Here is a 16,003-nt window from a genome sequence, read left to right on the forward strand (position 1 = left end):
TCTAGAGCAAGCTCAGCCGTGGTTGCTCCGGGCCGCGGCGAGAGGCATCCCCAGGCTGCGCTGGCCCGAGGTGGGAGCCTGGCAGCGCAGCCCGGGGATGAGCTGGGCACCTGGAGGAGCGCTGGGGAATCCAGGCTGCTGCCAAAGGGAGCTTACTGTTGTGTTACTGCACTGGGACGTTCAAAACGGTATCTGACACAAATGCTGAAAGAGAAAAATTAATACACACATCACTGTGCTACAAAAGCTGCAGGCCTTTGAATGAGAGTCAATTTATTCTTCGTGGTTATCTTCAAATGCACAGCTCTGATCTCCTCTCTAATCACATCACAGACAGGGTCAGAAAGGAAGCATGGAAAAATACAAACCGAGCATACCACATCACATGTGTCTCAGAAGGTCTAAGGCACAAGAGAAACCAAAAGGCAGCATCTGGAAAGTTTTACTTTTTATTTTTCTAAAATACAAATGTCTTTCTTGTGTTAGTAACTTTAATACGACAGGCCGAATGCATCCGATAAAAAGGAGGCACTGGCTACAAAATTCAAAATACTGAAGGTATTTTCTGGAAAGAAATTTATTCTGTTGTTCTACACTTTAGATATAACATTGAATCAAATTCATTAGTTATTATTTTTACATCAGAACCTTTGAAGTTTGGGACTAATAAACTGGAACTTGAAAAGTTTTTTAAAGTAAACTCCTATTAATGCGTAGATATGGATCCATAAAAAACATAACCAAGAATTTTATACACTTTATTAAAAGATCAAAAAATAAACAATAACAATATAGAAGTAACATACTAAAATGAGTAGCATTATGCACATTTCTAAAGCACGTACAAGCACTACAGCAATATAACGTGGCAAAAAGAAAAATAAATTCAAAGCGTACACCCTGTTGGTAGCAGTTGAGGGAATGAACTATCATGTTATGGAACTGAAATACTGCATTAGCCTACGCCTGTCTGGATCCGATGGTGTTTTTATTTCTTACAATTCCACAGGGCTAACTGTAATCGTCTGTATATATTTTTCTAAACTATACCATTAAATTGATATCTAATGTTTCCCTTACTTTGTTTTACCAGAAATGCCTATGATAAGAAGAGTGTGCTTCAAAGATCTACTTTACACAGTACAGTATAAATGTTTTTATATATTTAAATTAAAATTTGACAATTTAGGAGAACATTCTCTCTTTTGATTTTAGTGATTGCCTAAAATACAATTCTCTATTTATAAAAAAAAATAGTGATTTGTTGTCAGGTGATACAATAAAAGTGTGGGGAGTCTCGGTTCATTTTCATGATTTAAAATAAAAATATAATTAAAGCAAAGCTAATTGGAAAGAAAAAAAATATCCCATAATCCAATCTAAGAATGGTCTTATCATCCCCTCATCTGCTAGGATACAAAAGCCATGGCAACAAAATCATTTGGCTTCCACCACTATCAAATAGCATCTGTGTACAGTAATAAAGAACTGGAACCTTGTAATTCGGTGTCAGGTAATTCTCTCTGTTGTGTGTTTGGAAAAATAACTTCATTTTATTTAATAGTTGTGTTATTTTTGCAATGTTTAAATATCTCATTTGAGAAGCATATAGAGTTATTTTTGATGATAGAGGATGTCAGTAAAGATCACTAGCAAAGATTTTAGCAGTGCTGTCATGATCGTGCTCATACCCCAACAAGAACAAGTGTGACCAGCTACGATTCAGTTCACATAGTGCAAAATATTTTTCTCTCATAATCCTAGAAATGAGAAAGAGCTTCATTACAGAAATAGATTGTGGCAAAGGGAAGCCTGAATAGCGCGGTGGCTAGAATTAGCTCATTATTTCATATTAAAATCTAGGCTACTGTAACACCCACGGAGAGAGGCAACATCTGGTTCCTCCCTGTTTTAAAGACACTGGGACCGCACGATGCTACGGCTCCGATTCAGTGAACCGCCCGCTGAAATAAACCCTGTGGCGCAAGGTGGGCTGGCCAGGCACTCGCTGGCACCCTGAGGAGTCTGAAACCTCCGGGATGCCAGCAGCGGTGGCCAAGGAGGAGCAGCTCCTGCGCTTGGCAGCGCAACCTCAGCCCCCCATCCTGGAACTGGCAGGGAAAGGGGACAGTGACACTGAGTGCCACCACCTGCTGGTTCTGCTCTGGGGTGCTCCACTCACCGCTCGAACCGGGACCAGCCTCACAGCAAAGCCAGCGACCTTTCTGAAGCAAATCTGGGGCTCTGGATTTGCAAAAAAAAAAAAAAAAAAAAAAAGAAAACGAAACAAAACCAAACCAAAAAACTGTTCCAATCAAAAATAAATGGGTCAGCAGAGGCGCTTCAACTTCTCCAAAATCCACCCCCTGCCGTACTGCAAAGCCCCGGTGGCACCACCAACACCGTGGAAAGGGAACCAAGGGGCTGCTCAGCGGGCTGGGGGACCACGGCTGTGCTCTCCTTTGGTGGCAACTCAGTGGGGCTTCTGAGCCCCACCCAGAAGCCCCAGGCTGGCCGCGCTGCCCCAGCCAGCCTCCACCTCCCTGCCCAACATCCATCGGCAGCTCTGCCACGTGGCTCTCTCGAACACACCCCACGGCTGTCCTACAGCAGAGGGAAGCGACCCACGACAACGCAAAACCACCTCTGCCCACCCGCTGCGCATCAGTCCCTTCCGCGTGGTGACCTTGCCCCAAAAGGGTAAAAACAAACAAACAAAAAACCCCCCCAAAACACCCCCCCCCAAAAAAAAATAGTAAGTTGCGACATTTCAGATTCCCTCTGGGATTTAAAACACTCGCTGCAACGACATCCACCTCTCACAGATAAACACTTCCAGCTGGAAATAGGATTAGGTGCTAGGAAAAATGTGTGTGCGGCGCCATGGACCTCAGCCCTAATAGGATTCACCGAGAACACAACATCTCAGAAACATGACCTAAGGTGTGTTTGAAAATGTAGGCTGATTAAAAAAGAAAAAAAAGCAATTCAAATCTTTGCTAGTGACCTTACTAATTAATTAAGCACTGTTTTCCATTTCTCTGTGCTGCAGGTTGGAGCTGACCTGTTATCAGTCTGCTGTATAATAAGCTATGGCAAACTACAAAGCTTTTACAACAGCAAAGCAACATCATGCTTTCAGATAAGTTTTATAGCAAAAAACTCCTCCTTTTCAAAGCCTTAGTAATACCTATCTCTTTTACAAACTTTTCCTGTATTATTACAGACTTTTTATATTCAAAATAAGTTCCAAGGATTTCTTTCGTGGACTATGTACATAAGTGCAAAAAAGGTGTGTCTCACACATTCGTACACTAACTGAATCAGTTTAACTGCAGCATATTTGTATCTTCAACACTGTTACGGGGTCATTCCACAATATTTTTTTTCTTATGTACAGTTTTTGCTAATATAAATTAGTATTAAAATAGTTATATGCTTAATTATTTAGCCCTGATCATAACGTAATCGCTTGAGTGCTTGATTTCTGGAAAAAAAAAAAAAAAAAAAAAAGAAAAAAAGAAAATTGCAGGCAGAGCTACAGTACTGAAACGGATTAATTCTGAATTCCCACTGTGTGAATGAACGTGAAATGAAAGCAAGACCGGTCACTACGTCGTAAATACAGGCTGTCGTGTTTTCGAAGTGAAAATACTGTGGAATAACCCTTGCCACACAACAATTTCTACAAGCTATAAAACCTGACTCTAAATCCATGTGTTGTAAACTTCTTGACTGAAAAAGTGACCTTAAAGACACAAATTCAGCGTTCACATGGGACTTTGGGATTTTAAAAATATTCAATCATATCTTTATCTGACAGTATCGAACTGTACCTTTAACAAGCTCATACTGTTACACATCACTTTTAATTTACATGTGAAAATTTCACAAATAATGTATACAAAGGTAGCCATGTTGTAGTTTTGTTGCCATAGCAACAACAACTTAATATAATTAGTTAACAATGAATCTATCATTGTAGGAGTTACATACAAAGTTAATTTTGTTCTTAAACTGTAAACTATACAAACTAGTTATGGACTGTATTCTATACCTTACCATGCTTCAGTGTTGGTTTAGAATATAACTAAATGGGCTGAATACATGTATTAAAAATTTTAAACTTTCTCTAACTCTCCTTCAAAATTAAATTCATTAGTTACTAAAGATATCAAAAAAAGCAATAATGAAAACCTTAAAAACTAATGGTAGAGAAATGAAAATATATGACATGAATTAATGCGTTGTAGCCTAGTAACAATGTGTTGTAGTTCTATTTACATTTGGATTAGGCTATCAACTATTTTTGTTTTTTTTTTTTAAAGTTATTACAGTCTTTAACATACAGTATATACTCTAAGGCCTTCAACAGGCACATGGTAAAATCAGGTCAATATCAAACTAAATCCATTCAACAGGAATGGGAAATTAGATTTTCCTCATAAATTTCACCTTTTTCAATTTTCATGTCTGTGAAATGTACAAGGGATAAACGAAACGAGGACTCCAGTTTCTCACTCATGGTGTACCCGCGTGTCCTAGAGCTACTCTACCGCGCCAGCCGGCAGCCCGCCGGGTGGAGGAGCAGACATCTCGCCAGGCACACGCGTCTCCTCCTCCGGCCAGCTGCCCCCACGAGCCACATACCCATCTCCATCGCCGCCTCGTCGGTGGTGGCCCAGCTCCGGTGGGACGCCCGCCGCCACCGGCGGGACCCCCCGCGGGAACCCGGAGCGCCGGCGCGGCTGCGGTCGGTGGCCAGCCCGGCGGTGCCACCGTTCGGGAACACTCCGAGCGTGGTGGGAGACGGCAGGGACAGGTGGCAGGGAGGAAAAGCGCTTCGGAGTGCTCGGGAAGGGGGCTGGCGCGGGCTGGCCAGGGAGGTAACGGTTTCTAGAACATTGCGATGCAAAAATACACAGTCAAAAATCATCAGCTAGAAATCTCCAACTAAAAAACACGGCTGATTGTGAAATCATGTTCCAAATTACTAACAACACTGTATTTAACAAAAATAATCTTAATAGTTTTATGAATCCATTTTATTTTAAATCCCTCTTTTATTGTCTGCTTATGTTACAGTTTAGTAGTAGTACTTTTTATTGAAACTACTAACAACCTTTTTTCGTGAAAATGATCAATCTCAGCTTTCATTTTCCCTCTGCATGACCCGTTTTATCCAAGTTTCAGCATTTCTTGCATATTGTTTGCATAAGGCTGAGAGAAATGGACAAAGAGAAATAACTTTGGATAAATAAAAAATATAGGTTCATGGAAAGTGGGAAGCTTATAAAAATGTCACTAAAATTATATTGATTTAAACAAACTTACATACATCTCTTGTCAAATAAAGGATGATATTCATGCTTTTATGACATTTGTTTAGAGTCACTAACTAGCTTGGTGACTTTGTAATAGTCTATTTAGGAAATTTATAGTCTGGCGACTTTTTTTTTTCTTTTCTTTCTTGAACAAAGAAAATTAGAGCAAGTCATTGCACAACTAGTTTAAATAGTGCTACCTCAAAATGGCATTTTTGCCGAGATTGTTTTGAATTTGGTGAAGTTTAGTGCTTCAAGCTTTTCTTTCCTTAAACTCATTTACAAATTAACTCTAAATTTGCCAGCAATATAAAAACTGTTGTGGCACCTAATAGAACTACCCTGAACATCCCTCATTGGACCTCTTTTAATAAAAAATAATCCTTAAACGCTTTTTTTTTTTTTTCAGTGCTTTAAATGTGACATGAAAACAGCTGTATTCTAGGTTTACATTCTATGCACATCTATGCCAGATGTTTAAGTCGATAAATAAAATAGGAGGTTACATCAAAGTGTCAAGATATACAAAAATCCATTTAGCACTGAAAAAATTCCAACCTCCTTGAACTCATAAAGCCATACAAGCTTGAATGCATCCTTTCTGGCTTAAGAAGATCAGCTCTGTTCTTTGTTGAGGCACTGGCACAGGTTGTGCAAAACCCATTTTTGATACACAAATAATTTCAAACAGGAAGTACTCAAATCCACTTTTTCCACTAACAATGTTATGGTTTTGGGAAACAGAAACTCAGTGGTGAAAAGAACAGGTATGTGGTCGCCAATACAAATGAGAGTCACCGATTTCAGGCAACGCCGCCGCTTGTGAACGCTGATGGCTGGGGAACATCCACAGACACAAGCGACCGTCAAAACACTGGGTGTGGGTGGGTGTTTGTTCCCTTCCCTCAAGGTTTGATTCAAAGCCTGCTAAAATGAGATTCCTTCCGGCTCAAGGCCTTTTTGAGCTGGTCTCTTCAAAGGTTCTTGCTATGAATAATCTCCTCTGGGACGCACTGGCTGTGCCCTAGATGCCCCTCCATCACTTGTGGTCCGTGGATGTATACATCTGTCCAACTATCTGCGCTCACACTGGAGGAGAGGGGGCAAGGAAAGTCCCTAAGCAAGGCCAAGGAGCTTGGAAAAGAAAGGAAAACCTGGTTGTCAGAATTTGGCACCCTACAGGACCACTGCAAGCTTAGGGTGGCCGGCCCTCTGGACACTGGGAGCCAGCCTCTTGCTTGGTTTCAATAAAATTCTCTTTCTCCCTGTATGGAGTTTGCGGATTTACAGCAGCAAATCCACCTCTTCCACAGTGCCAATGATCCTGTAGAGCCACGACAGGGATGAATTTGGCTGTATCCTCAACCAAAATGCATTCTGCAGCCAGATTGTTCATCAACACAGCGTAACGACAGGCTGGGCTGTCCAGGGTGCACGGGCTGGAAATTGTTTTACTCGTGTGTATGAAAAGGAGGTATTGAGAACTAGCCCTTGTTTTGCAGCAAACATTGCTCTTGGTCAAGCAGAAGGTGCCAAAATAAATCCACTGACCTACAGGAGCTTCATTAAGATGAATGTTTATCTACAGTAGAAAGCTTATGCTGAGCTTTCTCCTGCGTTGTTACTGCTGTGTTTGCTTTAAAGGGCCAGAGATCATGGGGAAAAAAATCACCCACTTATGGAAAATGGTGATTAAATAATCGGTGCATGCTGACAAAATTTCAAGAAGAGCCACACAAGATTTCAGGCTGAAATGTTTCAGCATGCTTAGTGGAGACAAGCCCCCGGGCACGGTATTACCCAGCCTGGGTAACGGCTATGGGCCCACTCCAGCTAACGGTTGGCATTTGCTCCTCTGCAGTGCAATGAGTCTTTGCCCAACTGAGGCTGTCTCGCTTCACCACCTGTTTTTTTGTCGCTCTGACTGCACCATGAGAACAGCAAGAGAGATTGTGCGTCGTTTGCAGCTGGGAATGCACTTCAATGGACAACAGAACTGCAGAAATCCCTTGATGCTTACCACCATCTGAGCAAATTGTTCCTGTCCCCTTACTGAGCCTGGCCTTTTTTTGTTAGGTTTTGTTGGGTTTTTTTCCCCAAAAAAGTTTCCAGAATCAGCTCATTGTATTGAAAGAAATACCCTGCACTGGACTAAATGACTGCTGTCCTTTCATATCACTTGTACTAAAAATTTGGAGGCTCTATCTGAAGGCAAATTTTAAATGATAAAAGGAGCATTTAACACAAGCAACTTTAGCTGACATTAACAGCAAATCCAGCAAAGGGCAGAACATTCCTGTGTCGTGTTTTTCAAGCACATAATTCCTGTTTCCCACAATAACATTTTTAGTAAAAAACAAAACCCCATAAAACCTACAGTATATGAAAACTTAAGACATAACAATAATGAAAAAATGGTATTGAGTATACTTGATAATGATGTACACTTTAAAACAAATCAATAGACTATGATGTAAACAAAACAGTAAGATAACACTTTAAAAACAAGACAAACATTTATCCATCGATAGTATACAGTAAACCAACAGTCCGCTGTGCAGATGCACTTATCAGGATGGTAGTCATAAAATGATTAAGTGTGTTAAAGTAATGTGTTATAAAAGTCTATTATAATTTTCTACTTGTATATTTCATATAACAGAGCGCTGTTTGTTAATTGTTTCTATAGTGCTTTTTTTTTTTTTTTTTGACATTCCCATTGATCAGTTTTTGGTTAACATGTAGGCTGCAACAGGCTTACTGTAGAGGTGGTAGAGAATGATAGAGGGAAGAGGGGTTATATACAGAAAGGCCATGCGCAGCTTCCCACCAAGAAGTCCTGGTGCTCCATAATTTTACTGTTCAGAATTTCAACATGGTCTGCTGCAGTGGAAAGAAAAAACAACAACAAAGAGTGAGAAGTCAGAGAGAGGTACATCTGTATTTTAATAAGCATCATTCTAATAAGATACATTTACATCCTCGCTGCGTTGCCCAAGAGGTTGCCATTAGTACGTTGCAGAGAGAAAACATTTTATTCCCTTAATTTTCTGACATAGGGTGAAATTGCTAAAAACACACTTGGCATCCTCTTTAATCTGCACTTGGGGCTTTCCATTTCCACTGCACTGCACACACATGGACAATTAGCCAAAGAGGGAGGTGGGTGAATAATAATCTTATTTTTGGAAAGGACGGCAGGTAGAGAGTGACTAAGGGGAAGGACAAAGAAGAATCCCTGAGCCCTGTTAGCTCCTGTTTCCTTTGGAGAAAGCCACAGATAGTCGCATTAAAATTGGATCCTAAGGAGCCATGAGCCAAAGCCAGAGACAAAACACAGAAAACATGCCCAGGGGCCCGTCTTCTAGGAGCAAATCGCCTCTCTTGGGAGGTACTCATGAAAATCCTCTCCTGAAGGACCCCACACTTGCCTCCTGCAGAGCTAGGCTAGCCAGTCTGGCTACCAGGATCTCGCCAACCACAGAAGGAAAGAAAAATATTTGTCAGAGCAGCGAGTGTTCCAGTTACCCAACTCCAAACCAGAACAGTTTTGGGAATTGCCCCTCAGCACCGCAGAGTGCCAACCAAGGTCACTGTCTGGCAAAACCCTTGAGCACATGCACCGTTTCCATATCCAGGTGGTAGCATGAAATGATGTGTCCTCAAGAGATTTGCTCACCTTAAGTTTAAGCACAGACACGGGGGGGGGTAACAACCCAGGAAAGGGGATCAAAACACACGTGCTGCTACATGAGCACGGTTGCTTGGCGGGTCTTGCGAGCTCTGGGGATGCTGGTGGACATGGCCCTTTCCTACCAGCCTCTGAATGTGGTTTATGCCCCACAGCTGCGAGGTGTGAAGAGGACAAGTGCTTCTGGCAGAGCAATGGCTCACACGCGTGCTCACGCTGCCCTTGTGAAGTACAGGCTCCTTGTCTGTCCCAGACCCAGGTTCTCTCCATGCCCAGCAGCCTGATCCCCAAGAAATCCCATCAAATTCAGGATGTTGACCCTGCTTTTAAGCAAAGGTTTTTCACAGCCCTTAACAGCATGGCCGATACTTTGTTCAGACTGTACCGTGCTCCCTCCTTACTAAAGAAATACTTGAGTAAAGAAATAACCATAGAAGTTCCTTGCCTAGCCTGAAATCACTGTTGTCAGTGCGAGTTTAAGCACACACACATGTAAAAGTTCAAAGAATTCAGAAAAAAGAGAAGTTTCCTGAAATAAACGCTGAAAAAAAAATCTCAAAGAGTTTGAGAACGATGCTCTTCCAATGCAAATGATCTCCTCAGTGGGTGGGACAGGCTGTTTTACATGTGTTACGGAAACGGGTTAATACGTTGGGTGTCACGTCTGTTGTTTGAGAGGGCAGTGCCCCGTGTAAGGCAGAACATTGTCACTAATGGGGACAGCTTGGTGTGCACCCCTGCACCAACAGGGCTCCATGGCCAGTTAGTGGGTCCTGTACACACACGGTGCTTTATCAAGGTCAGCAGAGATAAGGGCCACCACCAAGATGAGTAACTTCTGTTGATTGCTAAAGATATCATTAGAGGACTGCTTGCCAAACTCATTTCCAGCATTTAAGTACTTGCCTACAATACGTGACCTAAGGAAGAAACAAGTTGCCTATCTGTGCATATTAAATGGCCCGCACTAGGACAATCTGGCAACCTCTTGTTCAGTCGGATGAGCCGCTTCTTTACTCTCTTGGGGTGAAAAAACACAGCAACGAACTGAAACCCTCAAGGGATTTTCTCTCATGTACATCGGCCAATATTCACAAAGAAAAGCAATGGAAAAACGACACTGCTGCTTACAGCTGTGAAATAATACTCTCTAAGTCAAAGAAAATGACAAACTCCTCCATCATTCCCACTCAGCGAAACCCAGCAGCCCAGGGAAGCCCGAGATCTGCAAGCAGGGTGAAGGGTATGTTGTTTGTGGCATTCGTCTGGTCTTAAAATACATACAAGGACCTCTGAAGAAACCCACCATGAGCCAGGCCCCCACTGCGGCTGAACAGCAGTTCTCTGCTCAGACCAAGCCAGCCTTGCAGATGCACAGCAGCTGATGACCTACTCCTGCTTACCCCAGGAAAGGAAACATGCCGCTAACAGCAAAAGAGGAGTTACACCTTTTCAGCTGACTCATTACCAGAACAGTCTTTGCCATCAATAGCGCAAATCCCTGAGGCATCTGCAGGCAGCTGGGGGCCGTGCAGAGCAAGAGTAACCTGTAAACACAGCCGTCAGAGTCACGGGGACGCAGGAAGGGAGGCTGCGAACACCATAAAACATGTATTTTAGACACAAGGAAACACTGCTTGTTGTAAACCATAGGGCTGGTCCGTATCTGTGCTGCAGCTGCTGAATTTCTGATGAGTTGGCAGAGCGTGAAGCCACTGGGGTCCTGCAGGCTCGGTCCCTCTGCCCGAGCCAGCCCCCCTTCTGGGGGAGGCAGTGCAGTGCCCTTGTACAAAGCAATCCACCGTAAAGAGAAATACCGAAAAGGAACTTACTGTTCTATCGGGAACTTCTACATCTGTGAAACAAACATGCTGCTACTCAGTTCATCTACTGATAACTGGGATATCTACAGCAGAAAAAACAAAGAACACAACACATTAAAACATTGTCTTGAGATTGGGCTGCTCATTCTGTCTTCAGTATCAGGTTAGTAAGTACATCAGTGCCTTATAAAACAGGATCCATTCCCAAGATGTCTTGATTTTGCTACACATTAAGTACAACGTAGCTGCATCACTACTGATGCCTCATGGAGTACGTGGTGACTGTACTGGGATCTTAACTCCATAGACTACAAGCAAGACAGAAATGCCCTGAAACTATCTGGCTGAAACAGGACTCATACAGCCACAGAGCAACGCTGCACAGAAATTTCTGCTTTCTTCTCATGACCGATACGAGTATGAGTAAGACTTGCTCTACCTGCAAATAACAACAAAGCACAGGAAAAAAAAAAAAAAAAAAAGACTAGCGATCCCTACTGCGAGCAGTAAAACACTGCCTAGGATTTTTGCAGGCAAAACTGCTACGGAAAGCCTTGTGACCCCGCACTAGCAAAAGACTCAAGGATGTCCCTGAGACATGACTGACATTCAGCATGGCTAACAGCCTCCTACAGAACAAAGTGACACCCCGTTTTCTTTGCAATAGCTCTAAACCCGAGAGCATGACAAATAAAAATGCTAAAATTAATACTGGGGGGGGGAGGGGGGGGGGGAAATGTTTGAAATGTCTCTGGTCTAACTGGGGAAAGTTGTGGCACACCAAATTATTGGGAAGCATCACTAGGACAGTTGGTGCATATACAGTTCGGGACTGGTGCGGAAGCAGCCATCACAACTCAGTATCTTCAGAGGAAAGTTTTGGAGAGAATTATGGCTCGGCAGACATGCATGAAATCCTGTACACTTACGGCAGTGCTACAACGGCACGTACTGCACACCCAGAGTCATTTCTGTAGGGATGGGTGATACGCTACTGGTATAAATAAGCTTCAGACTTCACAGCCTCGCCCCCCATTTTTAGTTGTTTGGGGGTTTTTTTTGGTAGTTTTTAGAGTCCAATCTTGGGGTGGGGGGTGGGGCTGCTTTGCGTTCCCACTTCCACTTTCCAGCCAGGAAAGGACATGCCAAAATACCACGGGGAAGGATGCTCAGGGTGGTATTTCTGCTTGAGACTGAAAGCAGAAGTGCTGCAGGTCTTGCGCGACGGCACGGTCAGGACTTTTACAGCCCGGTTTTTCAGGACCCGGGGCAGGGGATGTTTTTGGAGAAGCCCCTGCACCCCTGCCAATCGCCCATCCCTACGCTCCAGCTGGGCTCGCCACCCATCCCACACGTGGCAGGACCGGCTGGTGCCCCCTCACCGATCCCCGGACACGCACACACACGCACGCACACACACACGCTGCCTCTGCGCGCCCGAGCCTGCGCCAAGCCGAGCGGGTCGGGAAGGCGCTCGGCCCCGCACAGGATCCAGCCCTCGCCCGGTCCTCGAGATCTGAACACGTGAAAGAAAGCCATTGAAAGGGCCAAACCTGATTGGCGGTAGCTGTTGCAGCGAAGGGGACGCTGGTGGCAGGAGTTGTTGCTGCAGACACAGTGGTGGGCGTAGCACCGTGCATCATGGGCACTTTCGGAAGGGAACCATGGAAGCGACATACGGGAGGGTGGAGCGTATATATATTTTTTTGTTTGTTTGTTTTTGTTTTTTGTTTTTTTTTAAAATGTAACCATGGCAACATGTGGTGGATTTGGGGGCGTGGCAGGAATCACAGCAACAAGCCATGTGACATCGTCATGAAGGACACATCGGGGCGCAGCATGCAATCACAGTGCAAAGCAAGACAGCGTTGGGAAAAAAAATAAACAAGAGAGAAGGGGAAAAGCCAATTACAATTATAATTAAGGAAAAAACCAAAACATTCTCAACACTTAGTACATTTATAAGCAGAACAATGATGTATTAGACTCCGAGGGCCAAATTTCCAAAGTGGGGAGAGGGCGGGTGTGCTAGCAAAAGCCCACGTCAGCTCGCACCCGTGGGGAGTTAGACACAGCCAGTGCACGTTCCTTTGGGTGGGGACATTTTGGCAAGCGCACCCTCCCACCCACCTGGGAAAGCTTGTCCCCTTCCCTCCCCACCCCGTCCCCACCAGCAACCAGAGGTACATGATGCACTTTGCAGCGGCTGCCGCAGCCCTTTCACCGGGTTTTCTCGCCTCTCTCTAGCGGGGACGATGTTTTGGCACGGGACAGAGCTGGAGGCAGGGCAAACGAGCAGCTGGCAGCCCGAGCTCTCTCCGTACAAATTCAGCGTGCTTCCCTTCCACCCTACTTCTAGAGGATTTGACCAAACTCCCTTCTTGTGGGGTGGGGGGTGGAGAGGGGAGGGGGCCGAGAGGGAGGAATACACAAATGCATCTGAACAGCTACAATTTGCAGAAAGAGCATCCAAAAGGACAACACGGCAGCAGGGAGCTCAGCAGCCTCCTGAAGCTGCACGTCCCACAGAGCACGGTGCTGGAGGGGATGCTCCGGGGCACACACAGGCATCCCCCAAACCCAGGGGGGGTTTGCAGGGCCGGGGGGGCCACGGGAAAGCCCGGCCGTCCCCGCAAACATGCGGCAGGGAAGCAGACTTGCCTTCCCCTCCAGCCCAGCGACGTCGGAGCACGTGGGCTGGGGTTTCCTAAAGGCAGAGGTATGCTGAAGGGCTCAGCTCCCCATCATGCAAGCAGTGTGTCCTCCCTGCGCTACAGGGGTGGGGAGCTGAGAGCAGAGAGCTTAGCCATTCCTGCCAAAGCTTTCAGACCTGCTCCCCAAAAGCCTTGCACCCTCCCCAGGGCTCCTGCTCCCACCTCTCCCTCCAGCTGAAGCAGGCACACACCTGGATGCTGGCAGTCTTGTATAACTTTGCCTGGAGGACGAAAGCTCAGCTTTCACCCACCCTGCTGTGCCCAGCAGCTGTAGACAGATGGGAAGGTCCCTCAAAGACCTGCATAGGTTCCCAGTAAGACCCAGATGCTGAGCCTGAACGTACTGGATCCCTGCAGCAGCAACGAGCATGTACTCAGCCCTGCCGCCTCACTGCATCCCCCGTGCACCAGCAGCAGCACCTCCCTACGGTCCCCTGTACCTGCACAGCTGACACTTCACTAAAGAGATGCATCTTCAGCCAGTCCACGCTCTAAGCCCTGTTTCTTTCGCTGTACAAGCAGCACCCTGCTCCGGCGCTGACCCCAGGTGTGTTCCTCCTTAGCGCCTTTATTAAACCAGCCTCCTAAAACGTCCTCAGAAGGACAACCAAAAATCCAAACTCATCCACCTCCTGATGCCTGATACAAAAAAAATAAACCAGCAGTATCCTGCCATTGCTATTTCCTTTTGTTGGATGACTTAAATGGGTCGTAAAGATATTTAAGTGACAAATTTTTCTCTCTACAGCGGAACTAAATAGGGGTGGGAACACATCACCTTGATTCTCTATTATTAGTCACACAAAACACTGCACTGCACAGAAATTAAGAGGGATACAACCATTTAAGCCTCAAAGAAGACAGCAGATAGACAGTCACACCACTCAGCCACCCAGGTTCTCACTGATGCATACTAACTTGCTGTCTCTTTCAGATTAGGAAAAGTTGAGAAGTTTGTGTAGAAAAACCTACCAACGCTTGCAGTGGGTGTCATGCACAGAACTGACCCTGCACACCATGCATTGAAGCGTGGAAAGATGAACAAAAGGGATATTTCATTAGTGAAGCTTCAGTGTTAGAAATCACTTTAACTAAAAAGCAGGTATTCTCTTTGCAGCATTCAGTATTTAAGCACATGCAAACAGATTCTGCATATTGGTACATAAATAGTTTAAACTCAGTTTTAAGAGATCATAGCAAACCAAATTAATTCTTGAATTCTTGGGTAGTAGATAATATATTTCTTCTCCCACCCTGGTATTAAATTATATGATCTATCCTAGAAATCAGGGTTGTTTGGAGGGGGGTTTTTTTTGGTATTGGGTATGTTGATTTCTTTCTGATCATGTCAGCAGAAAACAAATTGCTCTTAAAGCAATGTCACACTCATGTTAAAACCCACTTTCCAAAAGCAATTGACTCCTGCAAGCAGGGGTCGGGATTCAAAGTCTCTAGTTTAAGCTGAAAGAGGCAGTTTTTTTCTAGACTTGAAACAACTGCAGTTAGTAGTCGCCCTAACTTTTCCCCCCATGGCAACCTATGATACTGATCTCTCAATAACTGAAAAGGAGAAACTAAGAAAAGCAACAGCTCACTCCACCCCCTGTCTCCCCATGGCGTGAGCTGCTACGTGCCACTTCTCTGCTTCGCTTTCCAGAGTGCTGCAAAGGCCGAGACCAGGGCTGCAGTCTGATGCATAAGGGAAAACAGGGATACGTAACATAAATTCATCAGAGATCCGTTCCCTGACTGGAAATGTGCTGCTCTGCCCAGCATTAATGTCCTCAGATGAAAGCAGGTGGAGCAGACAGACCTGTTATGCATCAGCCCTGCGTGTAATTTCATTGCCATGAGACAGGGCGCAACGGCACAGTGAGAGTGCTGGGTAAAAGCTAATTTACAGTGCTTGCATCAGAAATGCATGTCCTTATGTCAACTTTGGCAACCGTGACCTCAAGGAAGGGGAGCGTGTAGCCAGCTGGGGGACTTGGCATTCTCAAAGGTGTCAGTGTTTCCTGAAGAAGTATTTCGCTTGGCACCCAACAAGAGCTGCGGTAAGGTCAGCTCAGCCCGTCCCCTCCGCGAGCACTTTGCAGAGCACAAGGGCAGGAGGCTACCCCCTCCCTCCATCTCTCCACACAAGGCTCCACTTGCCTGGAAGAACATCTTGGCAGCTGCTGGGTTCTGAGCGTGTCTAACTACTCTTGCAACAGAAAGGCTACACGAGCACAGGGTTTAGGACCCAGCTCTCTGGACCCACACCTGAGACACTTCGGTGTCGGCAGAGGACTGTCTCTAAAGCTTTGCCCCTGACCCCAGGAAACAGCAAGGTCAAGGTGCAGGTCCACTGCATGTTCATCTCGAGGGGCCAGCCCAGAGAAACGCTTTGTGTATCTTTGTAAACGTCAGCTGGCAAGTGAATACAGCATTAAATATTAAAAATACGGGGCA

General features: G+C 44.9%; 1 protein-coding gene across 9 annotated transcripts in view; it reads right to left on the minus strand.

Moving 5' to 3' along the window:
* Window positions 1-559: 559 nt before the first annotated feature.
* Window positions 560-16,003, minus strand: part of MBNL3 (muscleblind like splicing regulator 3) — a 97,586-nt gene continuing 82,142 nt past the window's right edge. For 5 of the 9 annotated variants that reach the window (XM_040613967.1, XM_040613969.1, XM_040613968.1 and 2 more), the window contains exons 7-10: window positions 14,525-14,560; window positions 12,392-12,486; window positions 10,848-10,921; window positions 560-8,207 (exon numbers count right to left, since the gene is read on the minus strand). In XM_040613967.1, the coding sequence (XP_040469901.1) occupies window positions 10,865-10,921; window positions 12,392-12,486; window positions 14,525-14,560 (188 nt within the window). In that variant the 3' untranslated portion in view covers window positions 560-8,207; window positions 10,848-10,864. The remainder of the gene's footprint in view (window positions 8,208-10,847; window positions 10,922-12,391; window positions 12,487-14,524; window positions 14,561-16,003) is intronic. The other 4 variants (XM_040613972.1, XM_040613973.1, XR_005830877.1 and 1 more) reach the window with 4 other exon arrangements.

This window comes from Falco naumanni, chromosome 14 (assembly GCF_017639655.2).
Source record: "Falco naumanni isolate bFalNau1 chromosome 14, bFalNau1.pat, whole genome shotgun sequence".
Lineage (NCBI taxonomy): Eukaryota > Metazoa > Chordata > Aves > Falconiformes > Falconidae > Falco > Falco naumanni.